The sequence below is a fragment of the Balaenoptera borealis genome (assembly GCF_965194805.1).
Source record: "Balaenoptera borealis genome assembly, chromosome: 5".
Taxonomy (NCBI): Eukaryota; Metazoa; Chordata; class Mammalia; order Artiodactyla; family Balaenopteridae; genus Balaenoptera; species Balaenoptera borealis.
Window position 1 is genome coordinate 56,525,526 of NC_138862.1, and position 20,979 is coordinate 56,546,504.

At 39.7% G+C, this 20,979-nt stretch overlaps 2 protein-coding genes across 2 annotated transcripts in view; both read right to left on the reverse strand.

The window, feature by feature from the left end:
* The window catches only part of LOC309630045 (uncharacterized protein), a 143,237-nt gene extending 139,538 nt beyond the window's left edge, over nt 1-3,699 (reverse strand). Inside the window, exon 1 of the mRNA XM_082394808.1 lies at nt 494-3,699. The gene's annotated coding sequence lies outside the window, so the exon portion shown is untranslated. The remainder of the gene's footprint in view (nt 1-493) is intronic.
* Nucleotides 3,700-4,699: 1,000 nt separating this feature from the next.
* Nucleotides 4,700-19,391, reverse strand: DPPA2 (developmental pluripotency associated 2). The gene is made up of 7 exons (XM_082394814.1): nt 17,106-19,391; nt 15,181-15,328; nt 13,608-13,768; nt 13,113-13,166; nt 12,456-12,714; nt 8,197-8,392; nt 4,700-5,896 (listed from the first exon to the last, which is right to left on the reverse strand). Exons 1-7 carry the CDS (start codon nt 17,127-17,129, stop codon nt 5,788-5,790), a joined length of 951 nt encoding a protein of 316 aa, XP_082250940.1. The 5' UTR covers nt 17,130-19,391; the 3' UTR covers nt 4,700-5,787.
* Between the last annotated feature and the right edge of the window lie 1,588 nt (nt 19,392-20,979).

Sequence of the window (20,979 nt, forward strand, 5' to 3'; positions counted from 1 at the left end):
ACTGGGCCCGTGAGCCACAACTACTGAGCCTGCGCACCTGGAGCCTGTGCTCCGCAACAAGAGAGGCCACGACAGTGAGAGGCCCGCGCACCGCGATGAAGAGTGGCCCCCACTTGCCGCAACTGGAGAAAGCCCTCGCACAGAAACGAGGACCCAACACAGCTAAAAAATAAATAAATAAATAAAATGTAAAAAAAAAAAAAAAAATTCAAATGAAACAACCTTTAAAAAAAAACAAAAAAAGAAAAGAGTGAAGCGATATTTAAAGTATCTAAAGGGAAAAAAAACTTAGAATTTTATGTTTGTCAAAATTATCCTTCAAAAGTGAAGAAGAAATACTTTCTCAGACGAGAACTGAGGACATTGGTCACCCGTAGATCTGTCTCGCAAGAAATGTTAGAAAATTTTCAGAGGAGGGTGAGGAAAGTGAGTGGAAGGGCTGGAGAAGTTTCCCAAGAGGCGGCAGCAAGAGGCTGCTGTCACTGGATCTTACCCACTTCTTATGTCACCGCGGGACCGTCGCGAAGTCCACAGGCTTCCGCATGACCCGAGCACTCTCACTACCGGCGCAGCCAAGTCGGCGTGCGCCGCCCAGTAATTCCGACCGGAACCGCAACGGGAGCCGTGCAGGTTCCGGAGAGGTGGTGCGCCCCACACCGGACGTAAAGGGGAGAGGACCACGGCTCACTCTCGCCTGGGGCTCCGCCCACAGATACATCTCAGGTGCAAACCCCGCCCAGCCAGGGATCTTTTGAAGGATCATTTGCACAGAAAGCTGGCTCTGCTGGGATGCTTGGACTTGGGAGAGACTGTAAAGGTCCCTAATCCGGTTGGGGTTTCAGGGAGGATCGGGAGCTGAGTACTTCGAGAGTTATCTAGGCAAAAGGGGGACGGGAAGGGCTTCCCTGGGTACTGTGGTTGAGAATCTGCCTGCCTATGCAGGGGACACGGGTTCGAGCCCTGGTCAGAGAAGATCCCACATGCCGCGGAGCGGCTGGGCCCATGAGCCGCAATTACTGAGCCTGCGCGTCTGGAACCTGTGCTCCACAACAAGAGAGGCCGCAATAGTGAGAGGCCCGCGGACCGCGATGAAGAGTGGTCCCCGCTTGCCGCAACTAGAGAAAGCCCTCGCACAGAAACGAAGACCCAACACAGCCAAAATAAAAATAAATTAATTAATATTTTAAAAAAATTAACTTTGCATTCAAACTTTGTGTTAAACCACATATTTAAAAAAAAAAAACAAAAAACGGGACGGGAAGAGCCTTCTGGGCAGAAATTTTACGGAGAAAGGTCTTGAGGTAGAGAAAAAGGAGGCTAGACTTTTAGGCAGAGGCAGATTTATAGTGAAGCTAATGAAGCTTAAGTTTCAGAACCTGTCATTTGCACTACCCCTTTCAAGGCTCGGTACCTAATTTTTGCATCAGTTTTCTCAAAGAGGGCTTCCCGAATTGTGTAAGGTTTAGACGCCACAAAACTTGACTCCACATAGGGAGCCAGTGGAAAAGAGGGACATGATCAGATAATTGTTTATAAAAATGATCATCTGATAGCCTATGATCGGAGTAGGTAGGAGTAAGGCGAGGACATCAGATGAGAGAAGGTAATGGTCTGGATTAATGTGGTGGCAGTGAAGATGGAGAGGAGAGAATGGATTCCACTTACAGTTAAGAGAGAGAAGTGCAGGACTTGACTGATTGGCCCTATCTAAAACAGTACCATACTACACCACCAGTTAATAGCTGTCCTTTTGCTGTGTTTTATTCTTTTGACTTATTACCACCTGATATGTATTTTATTTTCTTTTAGTGGGCTAAATAATTTTCAAAAGGTTGAAAACATATCTCTTATAAAAGTATAAAATGAACACATGACAAAGATTTTATTATCATAATAAACTACTCATCCATTATTATCTTAAATAATGAGGGAACCAGTAAGTTGGTAGGTAAGACTTGTTCAAATGAGAATTTGAGTTTCAGAGATTTAGATTATCAGCCAAAGGAATACTGAAATGAATTTGCTAATAGTTGCAAAAATACTAATATCCTATGAAGCAAAAAACTGTAATTCTGGGAGTTATTTCTTCTACCAGATGGAAATGAATTCCATCTCTACTAGACAAAATCCATTTGCATTACTAGGAATAGGAAGTATTTGCATTGTTCTCAGACAAGAATTATTTGCATTGCTATCAGTTTTCTACAAGTTAGCCTCTACCCCTACAAAGTTGTAAGATAGCTTAGTCAATATAAAGTCAATCAAAGGTATACCCCAGCACTACAATGAAAGATCACCCAGTAATCCTCTTCTGCCCATTTACAAGTTCTGGACAATTTTTCTGGACATGTCTACCCTCACTAGAATGTAAGATTTAAAAGAACAAGGATTTTGTTTAATTCATTGTTGAGTTATGAGCACCTAAAACTGTATATGGTACATAGCTCTCAATAAATATATATTGAATGAGTGAGTGAAAGATGAGAAAGTAGGGATATGAGTGTAAACAATTTCTTCAAGAAGTTTGTTACAAGGACCTAGCAATTTTAAGGTGGAAGGAGGTATATGTATAGAGAAAGGCCTTTTTTAAAAAAGTTCAAAGACATTTAAATCCAGATAAGGATACAATGAAGAGAGAGTGAATACACCAGAGAGGAGGTATCCTTTACAAAGGCTTTCACCAAATATGGAGTGTCAGGACCAGAGCCACAATCTCCCTAGGAAGGGCCCCTTCCCACTCCAAGCCTCTAAAAATTGGGGGAACAAGAGAGAGAGGGTTGGACTAGATCAACTATTCTCAACCGTTCTGGTCTTGGAACTCCTTCACACTCTTAAACATTATTGAGAATTATTGAGATTTTGTTTGTCTATCAATATTTGCCAGATTAGACATTAAAACTGAGTAACTTTTGAAAATATTTTTTCACTAAAAATAATAAACCCATTACATGTTAACATAAATATCTTTATGGAAAATAATATATTTTCATAAAAGAAATTTAGTCAGAAGAGTAACATTGTTCTACAAATCTCTTGCAAATTAATGTCTGGCTTAATAAACCTGGATTCTTTCAAAAAAATCTTCAGAAAGTATATGATATAGGTCAGAAACTCAGCTCTAAAGAAGAGTTCTAGAGAAGTCAAAGGAGATAAAATCTTTTATTTTTCTTATTCCTAATTGATCTAACATATGTTTGTTCAAAATAAATAAATGGATAAATAAAATGAATGACAGCAATGTTATAAGGGAGAAGTAGGAGTTGGAAATACTATATTACAAGGTACTTGCAATACTCGTGAATTGCTATATTGTTATTTGAAAAAGAGCCTGGGGACTTCCCTGGTGGCACAGTGGTTAAGAATCCTCCTGCCAATGCAGGGGACATGGGTTTGAGCCCTGGTCCAGGAAGATCCCACATGCCACGGATCAACTAAGCCCGTGTGCCACAACTACTGAGCCTGCGCTCTAGAGCCCGCAAGCTACAACTACTGAGCCTGTGTGCCACAACTACTGAAGCCCGCGCGCCTAGAGCCCATGCTCTGCAGCAAGAGAAGCCACCGCAATGAGAAGCCCGCGCACCGCAGCAAGGAGTAGCCCCTGCTCGCCGCAACTAGAGAAAGCCCACACGCAGCAGCAAAGACCCAACGTAGCCAAAAATAAATAATAAATTCATTTTTTAAAAAAGACTTATATTTAAAAAAGAAAAGAGGGGCTTCCCTGGTGGTGCAGTTGTTGAGAGTCTGCCTGCCAATGCAGGGGACACGGGTTCAAGCCCTGGTCTGGGAAGATCCCACATGCTGCAGAGCGACTAGGCCCGTGAGCCACAATTGCTGAGCCTGCGCGTCTGGAGCCTGTGCTCCGCAACAAGAGAGGCCGCGATAGTAAGAGGCCCGTGCACCGCGATGAAGAGTGGCCCCCACTTGCCACAACTAGAGAAAGCCCTCGCACAGAAACGAAGACCCAACACAGCCATAAATAAATAAATAAATAAAATTAAAAACAAAAAAAAGGCTTTACTTTAAAAAAAATAAAAAGAAAAAAGAAAAGAAAAAGAACTTGATTGCTAGTAACCATAGCAAACTCAAGGGCAAGCACACACAAAGAAAAAACAGTAGTGAAAGTGTAATTGATATACAGGAGAGGGGAAAAAAATGGAGTCCTATAAAACATTCAACTAAAATGAGAAGGAAAAGAGGGGAAGACAAAAAAATTCAAAAAGAGGGTGATGAAAACAATATAGATCTTAATCCATCTATGTCAATCATGTGGAACATCAATTTTCTAAATATACTAATTAATCCAGAAAAATTAACAAAAAGAAGCCACTGCAATGAGAAGCCCGCGCACTGCAACAAAGAGTAGCCCTCACTTGCCACAACTAAAGAAAGCCTGTGTGCAGCAACGAAGACCCAACGCAGCCAAAAATAAATAAATAAAATATTAAATTTATTAAAAAAATAAATAAGATAGAATGGCCAAAATCCAAAGCACTGACAACCCCAAATGCTAGTGAGGATGCAGAGCGGAAGGGACTCTCATTCATTGCTGGTGGGAATGCAAAACGGTACAGCCATTTTGGAAGATAGTTTAGCAGTTTCTTACAAAACTAAACATACTCTTATGATTCAGAAATCATGTTCCTTGATAGTTATCCAAATGAGTTGAAAATGTATGCTCACACAAAAACCTGCACACAAATGTTTATAGCAGCTTTATTCATACTTGCCAAAACTTGGAAGCAACCAAGGTGGCCTTCAATATGTGAATGGATAAATTATGGTACATCCAAACAATGGAGTATTCAGCATTAAAAAGTGGGCAATCCAGCCATGAAAAAACATGAAAGAATTTTAAATACATTTTCTGTTGTGAAAGAAGTCAATCTGAAAAGGCTACTGTATGATTCCAACTGTATGACATTCTGTAAAGAGGCAAAGCTATGGCGACAGGAAGAAGATAAGTGGCCTGGAGTTGGGGGGGAGAAAGTATTAAATAGGTGGAGCACAGAACATTTTTATAGCACAGTGAAACTATTTTGTATGACACTAAAATGATGAGTATGTCATTATACACTGGTCAAAACCCATAGACTGTACAAACAAAGAATGAACCCTAATATAAGCTATGGGCTTTGGGTGACAATGATGGGTCAATGTAGGTTCAACAACTGTGCCACTCGGGTGCAGGATGTTGATAGTAGAGGAAATGGGGTGGGGAGGAGGGGTAGTATTTGAGAATTCTGTACTTTCTGCTCAATTTTTCTGAAAGCTTAAAACTGCTAAAAAAACAAAAATCTATTAACTAAAATAAAACCAAATTACATTCTATATAGCTAGTACTTGAAGCAGCAGTAACAATCACTTTCTGGTAAACCTAAGTACAGAATCCAGACATTCCCATCTGTACTTAAGGCATCAGGCAACATTGAGGATGGCAAGGACAGAGCATAGCAATCATTGGGATGCAAGTCACTTTAACTGTGGGCTCTCCATCATTTATCTTTTTTTTTTTTTTCATGATTACTAGTAAGGAGATTGAATCATAATCAAAGACTTCCCAACAAACAAAAGTCCAGGACTAGATGGCTTCACTGGTGTATTCTAACAAACATTTTTTTATATTGAGGTAAAATTGGTATATAATGTTATGTTACAGGTGTACAACATAGTAATTCGATATTTGGGTACACTACAAAACTGATATAAGTCTAGTTACCATCATTACCATACAATTACCCCCCTTCACACATTTCACCCACACCGCACCCCTTCCCCTCTGCTAACCATTTATTTTGTATTAAGACATGGCCCATCTAAAACCAATGATGTTGGTATGTCCAAACCAGGTTTCTTCCTCTTCCCCATTGCAATTAGTTTTTTCATAATTTTCTTATTCCTATAAAGCAAGTCAGAAAAAAATTTTGGAAAATGGTTAGAATAAGATAGACCATTACATACCAACCCCTTGAAAATGACCAGTAAAATGAGGAATACCCTTCTGGAGTTTGTGAGTAGTTTGCCCCACCACCCAAGGATGGTGGGTAAAAAGATTTTATGTAGTAAACAAAGGAACATTGTCCACTTAATATCAGGGCTCCTATTCTCTAAACTACAATTGGTTCTACTTCCTTTATCTTTATAATCTCCCTTTCCTCCTCACAGCTTCTCCCCACATCCCCTCTCTGTTCACACACACTCTTGGTATTTCCATTAAAAATTAAAAAGAAGAAACAGAGGACGGAAGGAAGGAAGGAAGGAAGGAAGGGAAGACACAAACAAGTTCCTTTGATATTACTGCCTCAACTAACTGCTATCTCCTCTAGCCCAGGTAGTAGAGATCATCAATATGACCTGTTCCTAGTTCTTCACATGCTCTGCTCCAACTATCACCCGACCCTCTCAACATACTCTCAAAAAGGCCGCCAATGGTGTACCAAATTGACATTCCCAGCAACACTGCATTAACCATAATCTTACACGGCCATCTCACTACCAACTATTTCCTTCTGAAACTCTTGACTCATTGTTTTTTTTCTCATTTATCTCCCAACCTCTAACTGCACTTTTTCAGTCTTCATTCCTCACCTGCCATCAATAAGCTGATTCTATTTTAAGGTTTTCTGCAGTCCCTTCTAATTCTTACATATTCTTATGTTCAATTTGCATGTTAATGACTCCCAAAGATGTTTCTCTCTAACCCATACTTCTCTGAACACTAGACCCATGTGAAGCATGTCCCATGTATCATTCTTTGCCCTTGAACTGAACTTCTGCCTTTCCTCTAATAAGATAGCATTCTGTTCTCTATACTCCTGCAACTCTTACATTTGTCCCATTCCACTTCAAATTCTTTGCCAAGGTCATAAATTACATCTTTCCAGAATTATTATAGTAATCTCTTACCCTCCAATCTAGTCTCTGTCACAAGATTTCAATCTACTTTCTTAAAAAACAAAAAAACCTCAGGACTTCCCTGGTGGTCCAGTGGTTAAGAATCTGCCTTCCAGTGTAGGGGATGCGGGATCGATCCCTGTTCTGGGAACTAAGATCCCACATGCCACGGGGCAATGAAGCCCACATGCTCTAGAGCCTGCGTGCCACAACTACTGAGTCTGCACGCTCTGGAGCCCATGTGCTAACTACTAAGCCCGCACGCCACAGCTAGAAAGAATCCCACGTGCCACAACAAAGAGCCCGCGCACCACAATGAAAGATCCCGCATGCCACAATGAAGAGCCTGTGTGCTGCAGCTAAGACTTGAGGCAGCCAAATAAATAAATAAATAAATAAATATTTTAAAAATATATAACTATAAAAAAATAAAAATAAAAACCTAATTTCACTTCACACCCATCTTGCATCACCTCCATCCAATTCTATCACCAAAAGCTGAATTTTGTGCTCATGAGTTCCACGTCTATATAAAACCTAAGGCACTGCTTATGTGTATGCACAATGTGTATTTCCTTGAGTGGAGAAGATGGTGTTATCATTATTTTCTCAAAGAAATCTATGTCCCAAAAGTGACTGAGAAACTATGACCCACAGGATAATATGAGACCTTTAATATAGATACAAAACCTTCAATAGTCTGCTCCTTTCCTTCCCAGACTTATTTGTCAATATAAGCTTCAATCATATTGGCCTATTTGCAATCTCTAAGCAGGTCACATTCTTCCATTTCCATGTATTGGTAGGGGCTGTTTCAACTACCAAAATGCCCAATTTTTTACTTTCTAACTGGTAAACTCTTCCTCAGTACATGTAAGCCCTTCTGAAGTTTCCCTAAGTCACTGCAATATAGGTACTTTCCAGATAGTTTCATAGCATCTCTTACTCATTTTCATCTCAGCATGCTACATGGGTTTTGTTTTACTAATTTTTGTATCCCCAGCTAAGTATCTGACATACGGTAAGAACCTAATTTTTTCTTTCTTAAAACAGATCTCTCTAAAATTGAGGCAGTTAAGGTCTTAACTTGTCAGCTACCTTGTTAAGGTTGCTAAGAAGAAGCCACGTTTATCTGAGTTCTAATCCACTGTTAAATTATTTTTGCTTCCTATTTTTGCCTGATCTATATGGCAAATTAAGAAAACAGCATGTTTGCCCTCTGCCTTCTCCTACTAAAGTTTTCAGAAACCCATCTAGACATCTATTCTTCTGGGTGTCATATTTAGAAAGATACTTAAGGATTACCTCTTAGCACATTCAGGACATAACATATTATCTTCTAGGTCTGGGGATGGGAAAGTGCAGGCAGGTAACATGAAGAGAGAGATCATCCTCCTGGGAGTGTTAGGCACCCAGGTCTGACCTGCATGGAACTGCAAGCGAACCCAACCTTCTGTGTCTGCCAAGAGTGGTCTGCCATGGACCACACACCACCGGACACCTAGGCAAGGAAAAAGAAGCAAATATAAACTGCTATGATCAGGTAACAGTACCCCTATCCAATCCCTCAGTGAATCACTCTTGAATCAACTGACTGAGAAGCATGAAAAATGTAGACCAAAAGACACTGGAATCTAACTTCACAAACTACATAGCACAGAGGACAATAACAATTAACTTTTGGAAACCTTGCTTTGTGTCCAGGATTTTGCTAAGTGACTTACATGTATTAATACATTTATTCTTAAGAACATTATTAATATTTACCTTCTATTTACTTTTCTTATTTACAGGTGAAGTAAGTGAAGCTTACAGTGTTAAAATGTCATAATTTTCCCAGAACCAAAACAAGGATCTAGGTATTCTGATTCACAGCCAATTTGCCTAACCATTACATTGTATTGCCTCAACTATAGAAAACAGGCAAAAGGATCTTTTTTTAAAAGTCTAAGGAACAATCTAATTGGGGAGATGGGATATTTGAGAGACAACAGAGTAGTAAGTCCTATAGATATCAAGTGTCTGGAATTGACAGAAAGGAGCAATCACTGTAGGCTTAAATATCTATAAAATCTCCCCAGTCAGACTGTAAAATAAGAGTAGAGATTACCACGCTCTTGGATTGGAAGAATTAATATTATTTAAATGGCCATACTACACAAAGCAATCTACAGATTTAACATGATCCCTATCAAATAACCCATGACTTTTCACAGAACTAAAAAAATAATCCTACAGTTTATTGAACCATAAAAGACCCAGAATTGTCAAAGCAATCCTGAGGAAAAAGAACAAAGTAGGAGGCATAACCCTCCCAGACTTCAGATAACACTACAAAGCTGCAGTAATCAAAACAGCATGGTATTGGCACAAAAACAGACATATGGATCAATGGAACAGAATAGAGAGCCCAGAAATAAACACACACACTATGCTCAATTAATCTTTGACAAAGAAGGCAAGAATATACAATAGAGAAAAGACATCCTCTTCGGCAAATGCTGTTGGAAAAGTTGGACAGGTGAATGTAAATCAGTGAAGTTAGAACACATACACCATACACAAAAATAAACTCAAAATGGCTTAAAGACTTAAATATAAGACATGATACTATAAGAGAACATAGGCAAAACATTCTCTGACATAAATTGTAGCAGTGTTTTCTTAGGTCAGTCTCCCAAGGCAAAAAAAATAAAAGCAAAAATAAATAAATGGGACCTAATCAAACTTACAAGCTTTTGTACAGCAAAGAAAACCATAAACAAACAAACAAACAAAAACCTTATGAACTGGGAGAAAATATTTGCAAATGACGAGACCGCCAAAGGCTTAATTTCCAAAATATACAAACAGTTCATAACAAAAAAACAAACAACCCAGTCAAATAATGGGCAGAATACCTAAATAGACATTTCTCCAAAGAAGACGTACAGGTGGCCAACAGGCAAATGAAAAGATGCTCAATACCACTAATTATTAGAGAAATGCAAATCAAAACTACACTGAGGTACCACCTCACACCATACAGAATGGCCATCATTAAAAAGTCTACAAATAACAAATGCTGGAGAAGATGTGGAGAAAAGGGGGAACCCTCCTACACTGTTGGTGGGAAAGTGAATTGGTATAGCCACTATGGAGAACAGTACAGAGTTCCTTAAAAAACTAAAAACAGAGCTACCGTGTGATCCAGCAATCCCACTCCTGGGCATATATCTGGAGAAAAACATGGTTCGAAAGAATACATGCACCCCAGTGTTCATTGCAGAGCTGTTTACAATAGTCAAGATATGGAAACAACCTATATGTCCATTGACAGATAAAAAAGATGTGGCACATATGCACAATGGAGTATTAGCCATAAAAAAAAATGAAACAATGCCATTTGCAGCAACATGGATGTACCTAGAGATTAACATACTAAGTAAGTCATTAAGAGAAAGATAAATACCATATGATATCACTTATATGTAGAATCTAAAATATGACACAAATGAACTTATCTACAAAACAGAAACAGACACACAGACATAGAGAGCACAGACTTGTGGTTGCCAAGGGGGAGGAGGTGTGAGAGGGATGGATTGGGAGTTTGAGATTAACAGATGCAAACTATTATACACAGAATGGATAAACAACAAGGCCTTACTGTATAGCACATGAAGCTATATTCAATATCCTGTGATAAACCATAATGGGATAGAATATGAAAAAGAATGTATACATATATGTATAACTGAATCACTTTGCAGTGCAGTAGGAATTAACACAACATTGTAAATCAACTATACTTCAATAAAATAAATTTAAAAAAATAAATTTTAAAAGAGTAATTTAAAGAGTGTGGCTAGGCACACTCCTGGATCCCAGTAGGTGCTTGATAACTGCTGAATGAAGAGGAACTAAAAGGATGAGTAGGGCTTCCCTGGTGACACAGTGGTTAAGAATCCACCTGCCAATGCAGGGGACATGGGTTCGAGCCCTGGCCCGAGAAGATCCCACATGAGCAACTAAGCTCATGCACCACAACTGCTGAGCCTGCGCTCTAGAGCCCATGAGCCACAACTTCTGAGCCTGCGTGCCACAGTTACTGAAACCCACGTGCCTAGAGCCCGTGCTCCGCAACAATAGAGGCCACCGCAACGAGAAGCCCGCTCACCGCACCGAAGAGCAGCCCCCGCTTGCCTCATCTAGAGAAAGCCGCGCACAGCAACGAAGAACCAAAGCAGCCAAAATTAAATAAATAAAATAAATAAATTTATTTTAAAAAAATTAGAAAATAAATAAAAGGATGAGTAAGTCTGGGATGCTGCTAGCTCATATGGCACATTAATGAAAATTAGAAAGAGGTGTCAGCTTTGGGGAAGCAGGTCTCCAGAGACAGCTTCGTGGCTGGACAGTGCTTTTGAACATTAGTAAAAGGTGCCCATTTTTCCTCACATAAGGGAGTACAGCTGGGGGAGCAGACAGTAGGCCAGTTTCAGCTCCCAGTCTTTTTGTTGGCTGGGTTCTTTGTGTAGTGAACGATGTGCCTTACCACACAGGTCAGTCCTGAATAAAAGAGGATCCAGAGACTTCCCTGGTGGCTCAGCGGTTAAGAATCTGCCTGTCAATGCCGGGGACACTGGTTTGATCCCTGGTCCAGGAAGATCTCACGTGCCTTGGAGCAACTAAACCTGTGCACCACAACTACTGAAGCCCGCACACCTAGAGCCCATGCTCTGCAGCAGGAGAAGCCACCGCAAGGAGAAGCCTGCGCATTGCCACAAAGAGTAGACCCGGATCGCAGCAACTAGAGAGCGCCTGCCCGCAGCAACGAAGACCCAACGCAGCCAAAAATAAATTAATTAATTAATAATAAAAAAAAAGAGGATACAGAACACCTCTGGAAATGGGGTGGAGAGAGGAAAAGAATTCAAGCCACAAAAGAGAATGACTTTGTGCTGGCCTGAGGTAGGGTCTGATGGAAATGAAAACAGAAATATCAAAGAGTGGAGCAGGAATTGGAGAAAGATGGGGCTAAGTTATTCTCGAGATTTCTCAAGAGGACGGGGGCCCCAAATATTTTAATTATTATTGCCTACTTTTAGGATACCAAGTTGTATTTCATAAGCCTCACAATCATTCTATGAAGTAGAATAGTTGAAATCTTCATTTTACAAATCAGGATACCAGGGTTTCCGCTGAGTAACTTGCCAGTGTCACATACCTAGGAAGTGGTAAGACGAGGGTTTGAACCATGGTCATTTTAATTAATTCTTCCAATCCAAGAGAAAGGGGAAGACCTCAGGCTGTGGCTGACCACATTACCAGGTTATGCTTTCTTCCCACCTGGGATCTGTGCTTAGTGATGAGAAAGTGTCCCCACTCAGCCACCTGGCTCAGAGAGCCATTCAGGCAAAACTTGGCTATCTATCAATCACAAGATAAGCCCTCTATGAACCTAACATCCCATCTGCAGATATTTTAACTAATGCTTTCCCTTTAACTAACGTCAGTATTGGACTAATAAAAGTGTGCCTTCTTTCTCTGGCATGGTAACCATTCTTTAAGTTTGATCTTACCGGAAGCTTGCGGCAGAAAGGACTCAACAGAGGTAGGCAGGGGACGTGAATTTACAGCCTTAGATTGAACGGCTCTTGCAGCAATTCTTGACCATGCTGCCAACATGGCTGCCTGAGCTGAAGTTATCACTTCAACCATGTTAGTCCTTTCCTCATTCTCACTCATCTTCTTTTTCTGAACACTTGCTCTCTTGGTCACCACCTTGTGTTTCCCTGGAGATGACTGCAATCTGGCCTCCCGTGATGATTCAGGAATATACTGCAAATGGAATTCACGATGAGTATGCAGTGAAGCGTCACTGCCCCAAGGACATTTGGGTTGATTTGATCATTCTTCATACATTGACCTGTGTATGTCAGTGTGGGAAGGGTTTAGGAATGTTAGTTCCCTCAGAGCAGTGGTTCTCAACTGGGAGAAATTTTGATTGTCAAAACTGTGTATAGGGGGAGGGAGATCACTGACACATTGTGGGTAGAATCCATGGATATTTAGGCTACTAAACATCCTAAAATGCACAGGACAAGCCCCAGGACAAAAAGAAATTAATTGGCCCGAAATGTCAATTGTCTTGGTTGAGAAACCTTGCCACCATATAGAGATGGTGGAGAGGAGGAAAAATTGACAATCAGAACTTAATCACCACACTCCTCACTCACCTGATCTTTTTCAGGATAAGCATGTTTCTGTAGTCTCAGATAAACCTCTATTTTCTAAGGAAATTAAGAAGGGAAATAAAAATTAAAAGCTGCAGACTTCCCTGGTGGCACAGTGGTTAAGAATCTGCCTGCCAGTGCAGGGGACACGGTTTCGATCCCTGGTCCGGGAAGCTCCCACATGCCGTGGAGCAACTAAGCCCCTGCACCACAACTACTGAGCCTGTGCTCTAGAGCCCCAGGGCCACAACTACTGAAGCCCACATGCCACAACTACTGAAGCCTGCGCACCTAGAGCCCATACTCCGCAACAAGAGAAGCCACCATAGTGAGAAGCCCGTGCACCACAACGAAGACCCAAAAATTAATTAATTAATTAATTTAAAATTAATTAATTAATTGATTGGTTGGTTGATTTAAAATTAATTTAAAAAATTAAAAGCTGGCAGAGCTCCCATACTTGTTCCAAGCACCAGAGATTCCCACCAGTGCACTCACCTGACCATCGGTACTCAAATTAAGTTGTTGGCACCATTTCCGCAAAGTGTCCCGACTCACGTTGTTAATTGGAGGCAATATGGTTGGCAAGGGATAAATTGGTTTACTACAACTAGATTTTGGGCAAGCTTTGAGCTGTTCATCTGTTTGAGGAGGATGAACTAAGAAGAGAACCAAAGTAGTAATAATGTAATATTTGTAGATTCTTTAAAATTTTATGAAGTTCTCACTTATTTCTCATAACCCAATTTGTACATATACATATCAACTATTTTTCCTCATCTTACAAATAAGGTAATAGATTCAGGAGTTAAAGGACTTGCCCAAGATCACACCACCATTAAAATGGCAGACCTGGGACTCAAATACACATTTTCAAATTCTAAATTCCACTTTATTTACACTACATATAGCAACCTGCTTTTTGCAGCCATAAACAACCACCTGGATAGAACATTATATTGGATTGCTCCTCCAAAATGTCTAGATGTTGGAGCACAAAATATCTGTCCCTACAGAAATAATTAAAACCACCCCATCCAACAATGGTCCTCCATTCTGTCAACCTGCCTCAGTTGTCTCTACAGAGAAAATGTACCTTGTCTCACATCACTTTGCTTAGCTTAACTTATCACTGTCTACTTTATCTGGAAGTCCTCGTTATTTGCCCCTAAAATAAAATCATTCTAAAAATACTTATTCAATGCCTTCATATGAAGCCCTGATACAAAGGGTCATGATATTAAGAGCCACTAGATATTTGATCAGTAATTGCTCACCAAGCAAAAGACTAGATGCTTTTCAAAATGATTTAGTCTCCCAAATACCATCTGATCTTATATGTGGAATCTAAAAAGGCTGAACTCAGGAACGGAGAGTAGATTGGTGGTTGCCAGGAATTGGGAGTAGGGGAAATGGGAAGATGTTGATCAAAGGGTACAAATTTTCAGTTATGAGTAAGTTCTAGGGATCTAATGTATAGCATGGTGACTACAGTTAATACTATAATGTATGCTTAAAAATTGAGAAGAGAGTAAATCTTAAAATGTTCTCACCACAGTGGGGGAAAAGGTAACTGTGTGAGGTGATGGATGTGTTAATTAACCTTATTTTGGTAATCATTTTGCAATATATATGTACATCAATCATCACCCTGTACACCTTAAAATTACACCATGTTTTATGTGTCAATTATATCTCAAAAGAGCTCGAAATAAAAGAAAAAGAAAAAAGCTCGGAATGATTTGGTTTTCATAAGAAGTATGTAAAAATGGAAAGAAGATTGAGCTTCATGGGTTGGGAATTTGAGCTCACATCTAGCTGCCCCATGAGGTCATGCTCTGTCCAAAGCACTCCACATGCCTAGTTTTTGTGTCTTTTTAAAAGCAAGACAGTAATGGTGCTTAGCAAATGAGCAGTATGAGAGTTTGAGAAATCTCCTACCACAGATGATCAAGGTGAGATTTAAGCTGTGTGTTGCATAGTTAAAGGACAGGGGAAGAAGAATCTTACTTTTCCTGGGCTTCCAGAGCTGGAGGAGCAGCAAACTGCGCTCACCCTGTTGTTCTCATACCTTGATCGTCTGGACTCAGTGACTCCACTTTGACTTCTGAAGTTGAAGAAACACTTGGTTCCGTTTGATGGTCTTCAACAATTTCCTCATTAACTGGAATCAATGTAAGAACCATATTTTCTTCACCTAAGACCTCTTCAAAGAAATTCTGGAAAAGCAAGGGCCAATCATCACTGATTCTCATTTAATGCTGTACAACTAAAATGTTTACTTTCATGGCACAACTAATGAATAAGAGAAGCCAATAGCTGGATGGAAAGACTGAGATTCCCTGAATTTGATATTGATTCATAGGCCCTTTATTAGATGAGAAAAACAATGAGGAAATGCGCAAAAGCAGATTTACATGTGGATGATAAGAGGAAATTAAAGCATAGATCTTGGGTTTGGGGAAACCATTTCCTTCATGGCCTTCCTCTCCATCAGTTAAAACACCAAATACTTTCATTTTATCTCCTAAATCTGTGTAGAAGGTGTTTCTGCCTTTTCATCTTCTGTTGTGTGATTCAAGTTATCATCAACCCTCACCAGCAGGAGTAGTAATCTCCTGTTATTCCAATCCATTCTGGCTCCTTTCTGCAGACTGCTCTCTTGCTTGTTTAAAATACTTCAGTTAAAAGACAAAACTCCCTGGTGTAGCCTATAAATTCTTGAACAGCCGGGCCCCTGCCTGCCTTTCCAGCTTCAGAGCCCTGAGCTTTCTGAGCTTCAGCCATACCAACCTTGTTTCAGCCCCACGACCTGAGGGGAGCAAATGTATCTGTCTTAAACTCTCCATTGCTATCGCAGGGCTTACACAGTGCCCAGCACAGAGTGGACACTCAGTGTTCTTTTAACAATTTCATGAATGAAAGATAAAGTGGATAGGTAGGAAGGAACTGATATTTACTGGTTTTGTACAGTCCACATGCACTGTGCTAGGAGCTTTTTGTATTTCTCATTTAATCCTATAACATACTTGTAGTAATTTATTAGTTTTCATATTTTAGAAATTAGGCAACTGAGGCTCAGAAATTAGATGACCAATAACATCGAGTCACATATGCTTAAGTTTCTAGCTTTTCCTCTCCAATCCAAGGATGAATAAACTCCATTCCAGCTCGATTGTAATATTCTTTTCTCTGAACAGCTAAGTGGATCCGATGCGGTCACGCCCGTCCCACCCCGACCCGCCCCGCGCCGCTCCGCCCGCCCCTCCGCCCCCGGTTTAAATCTCTTCAAAGACTTCCCCTTGCTCTGCACTTCAGCTTGCAAAAGGGATTTTGCATTTGTACACCACTTTTTCAAAGCACTCCAGGAAACACTTCACTGGTCAGCTTTTTAAAAAAAAGGACATTGTTGGGAGAGTATCACTCCACTCAAGAGGTAAGCAGCTATATGACTTGCCCATAATCATATACTTCATACTGGCCAATTCAGTTCTCTAGCCCGGTATAGTGGCCCCTGCAAATACCTATGAAACCTACTCAATTTATTTTCTCCTCTAGTCCAGGAGTACCCAAGCCTAGTCAGGAAACCCTTTGGTACCAAGGCCATTGGGAGTAGGTTTGCTTCTTACTCCTGGGGGCAAGAAACCAACTAGTCACGTCACTTTCTGACCTTATCCACGTTACCCTTTTCACTTTCTTTTTACGGCAGCTCTCCATTTCTTTACCGTTTTATCTTGCCCAGCTACAACATGTCTTTCTACAAAATAAATATCTTACTTTGAACTAGGAACAGAAATATTTAGTTTCTCCTTTTTTACTTTCACCCAAGTTGTACACCGCAATCACATGAAAGAAAAGTAATAATTTGCTTGCAAAGGGGGGAGATTCTCAGATAGCGATTTCTTACATACAGAAAGAGGGAAATATAAGTGAGCTCTAGAAAGGCTTTAAAAAGTGAATCTGTGGGAAAATAAATGAAATTCAAACCAAACTTACCTTCTCATAATTTGGGTGTGCCATTCCAAGGAACTCTCAGAGAAAGGCAGAGCCGGCGATGTTAAGGATATCTGCAATTTAAACCTCTTAGCCTGAGGTTTCTAGTCCAATTTCTCCTTTTATAAGCAAATGTCTCCTACTTCCTGTTTTCCAGAAGAGCTGTTTTCCTTCCTCCTCTTTTTCCCCCTCCCTTGTTATCTGACAGTGTGATCATTTCATCAGTTTTATACCCAGGCTTGTCTGTTAGGCTAGAGTTAAGTTATTGGGTAATTAATATCACTCCTGATTTTTTAAAAAATTTTTGGTTTTTATTCCTTTAAGGTGAGACTTAGGTGAAAATTGAAAATGACAAACACATGTTGACAAGTTACAAACAAATAAACAATCTTTGTAAACAATATTGGTGATAGATTGAATGATGCTTTGTGGAGGGAATAGAAGTTCAAAGGTATTTTATAACTGATTTATGTCCATGGGTGTGTCACTCACTGGGAGATTAGATTTAGATTGTAGGGACTGGATAACATGAGCTCTCCTGGATCTAGCTCTAAACACAGATTTTAAGCCTGCAATAATGGCGAGCTGAGTAGAAGGGAAAGGTTTGGCTATTCAGAATAAGAACAGCAGGAGCCAAAACTCTAAGGCAAGTGATGTACTAATAAATGCAGGAGAAGGAACTGCAAAAACTTGGGAATTGCTGGGGGATAATGTTGGGGGCAGGATGTGATGAGACATGAGGCTGGAAAAGTCACAGATGTTTTCATAGGTCACTCTAAGGAGCCAGAGTTTGTAAAGGAAAATATTCACAAACAGTATGGCAACTCTGACATTTGTTGGTCTCACAATGGGCTTTCTCTTCCCCTAGGTAAATGGTCTGGTCCATCAGTCTCAGGACCCAGGGAGCCGGGGTCAGTTTAACTTAAATACTATATTATATTCAAAAAGTACAAGGGCTCTGCCTCAGTTTGCTGAAGAGCTGGTTGGAAAATTAAACTATGAGACACCACCCCAGACCTTCAGAATCAGATCCTTAAGGGCAGGACCCAGAAATCTGTGCTTCAACCAGCCCTCAGGGTTGTTCTTATGCACCTATAAGTCTGTAAACATTGGCTAGATCAGGGTGTGACCAAATGGTTTTGGATTAGGCAGATAATGCTTGGAATCCTGGCTCCTCCCTTCCAAGATGGAAACTGAATTGGCCCATAGAGATTCAGCCAAGAAAACACTCCATCTCCCCACTTGGGTGTGGCCCTAACTTACAGGTTTTTTCTGGATGATTTAGAAGGGAGTTGACCTGGTAACCTGAACAGATTGATTCCAGTGCCTTAGGTTAGGATGGGACTTCAGGTGGGAAGACCATTCATTGCCATATTTCTTTTCTTAGCGTTTATTACAATATAATTATCTTATTTATTTTCTTGGGTTTTCCCCTCTGCTTTTTGAAAATATTATATTACGGGAAAGTTCAAACTTTCAGTTCATAGTGTATACCTATATCAAATCATCACAATGTACACTTTAAACATCTTAGAATTTTATTTGTCAATTATACCTCAATAAAGCTGAAAAAAAAGAAAAAATAATAAAAGAAGACAGTAATATCACCAGCCCTCATGGATCCATCATCCAGCTTTGACAACTATTGACTCCCAGCCAATCTGTTTTCATCTAAACCACCACCTATTCCCCCTCCCTTGGGTTATTTTAAAAGAAATACCAGACTTCATAGCTTTCATTCATAAATTTGGGGAAAAAAAAGACTTTTTCTAACTATATTTACAATATCTTTTTCTTATCTAAAAATAATTTTTTAATATTATCACACTATTCAGTCTGTTTAAATATCCAGCAGTATTTAAATATGCAATTATCTCATACTCTCATTTTCTTGTTTTAACAATCTGTTGGAATCAGGATCCAGATAAGGGCTACACACTGTGATTAGATATGTGCCTTAATATAAAATAGATAAGGACCTACCGTATAGCACAGGGCACGCTTCTCAAAACTCTGTAATGACCTATATGGGAAAAGGATCTAAAAAACAATGGATATGGGAATTCCCTGGCAGTCCCGTGGTTAGGACTCAGCACTTCCACTGCAGGGGGCACGAGTTCAATTCCTGGTAGTGGAACTAAGATCCCGAAAGCTGCGCAGCATGACCAAAAAACAAAACAAAAAAGAGTGGATATATATATGTATAACTGATTCACTCTGCTGTACAACAGAAACTAACACAACATTTTAAATCAACTATACTCCAATAAAAATTTTTTTAAAAAGGGATATGTGCCTTAAATTTTCTTTTTTTTTTTTTTTTTTTGTCCATGCTGCACATGGGATATTAGTTCCCTGACCAGACCAGGGATCTAACCCCGGGCCCTAGTCAGGGAGAGCACGGAGTCCTAATCACTGGACTGCCAGGGAATTCCCCCCTTCAATTTTCTTTAATCTGTAAATTCTCCCTCCATCTTTTATTTTCCTCACAAATTTTGTTTTTGTTCTTGTTATTGCTTAAAGAACTGTGTGAATTTCCTGTAGTTTTATATCTAGGTTTTGCTAATTTCATTTGTACTTCCACTTCAAGCTAGTCTTCTATCCTCTGCATTTATTGTAAATGGGCTTGATCAGATTCAGGAACTTCTTTTTCCTTTTCTTTTTTTTTTTTAAGAACACTCTTTCCCTTTCTCTTCACTCATTTGACTCCTCATTCTTTAAACTGATTTTTAATTCAAGTATATCTGACATATAACATTGTGTAAATTTAAAGTGTACATGTTAATTTGATACATCTGTATATTGTAATACTATTGCCATTGTAGCTATAATTAGCATTCTATCCTGTTCTTTAAGTGTAAATGCCAATTTCTTGTAGTGACCCTAAAAGAGTTGACTCCTGTTAGTCTCTTACTCTTTTTCTTCATAGAATTTCTTTAAATCTGTTGAAATTTTGATTGTTTAACTTCATCTCCCCAGTTAGACAGCAGGCTCCAGAGAGCAATGGTCTAACCTAGAGCATTGCACTGTATCTGGCTCAGAACAGAGGCTCAATCGATGCTGGTTATTCATTCTGCATCAGCCTCTATTCCCTGCCCCCCACACCATGCCACCAACTCCCTTTTGAGTAGATGGTCCTCTCTGTGCTGCTGCGCTAATGCATATGCTGTAAATGCTGATAACGGACTGACCTGACTCTCTCCTGTCAGACTGTGACATTGTGAAGTTCTCAGACTCATCTTTATTCTCCCCATGCTCAGCTCAGTGCCTGGTTTAGAGAAGGCTCTTAATTAGGCACAACAAAGGACTCAAATCATATTATGCCAATTTCAGTTTAGGGCTCAGTATATACCTCAAAGCTGAAAAGCAGCCACTATATGGATGTTAAGCTATAAAAAATAACCTAGACTGTAGGGTAGAGATTTTAAAAAGAAAAAAATTTGTTTATGGAGACTTGGATTCTAATAATTCCAATAATAGAGAATAGTTCTGAAATAAAAATGCATTACCTATTTCAAATATATTTTATTTACTATATTGTAAGTTAAATATTTAAATATGTTGTATTTTTTTGTTTAGATAAATGTTTTTCAAAAGTTTTTCTTTTTTTTTTAAAATCAAAGGAACATGCTCTGTAATAGTAAATGTTTATGGAGCACCAATATGTAACAGATGAAAGTGGAGCAACTCTGGTTGAAAAATAAAAAACCATAAGACACCCCACAGAACCCTCAGGTGCTGAGAAACAGTTTGGAAATTATGGTTCGGTATCACTCTCAGGTGGAAGGGACAGCTACTGAGTTCTTCAGTTTTCTGAGGAGGAAAATAAAAGATGCACTCTGAAAGATGTTCCCAACTTTGCCACAACCTTCATTTC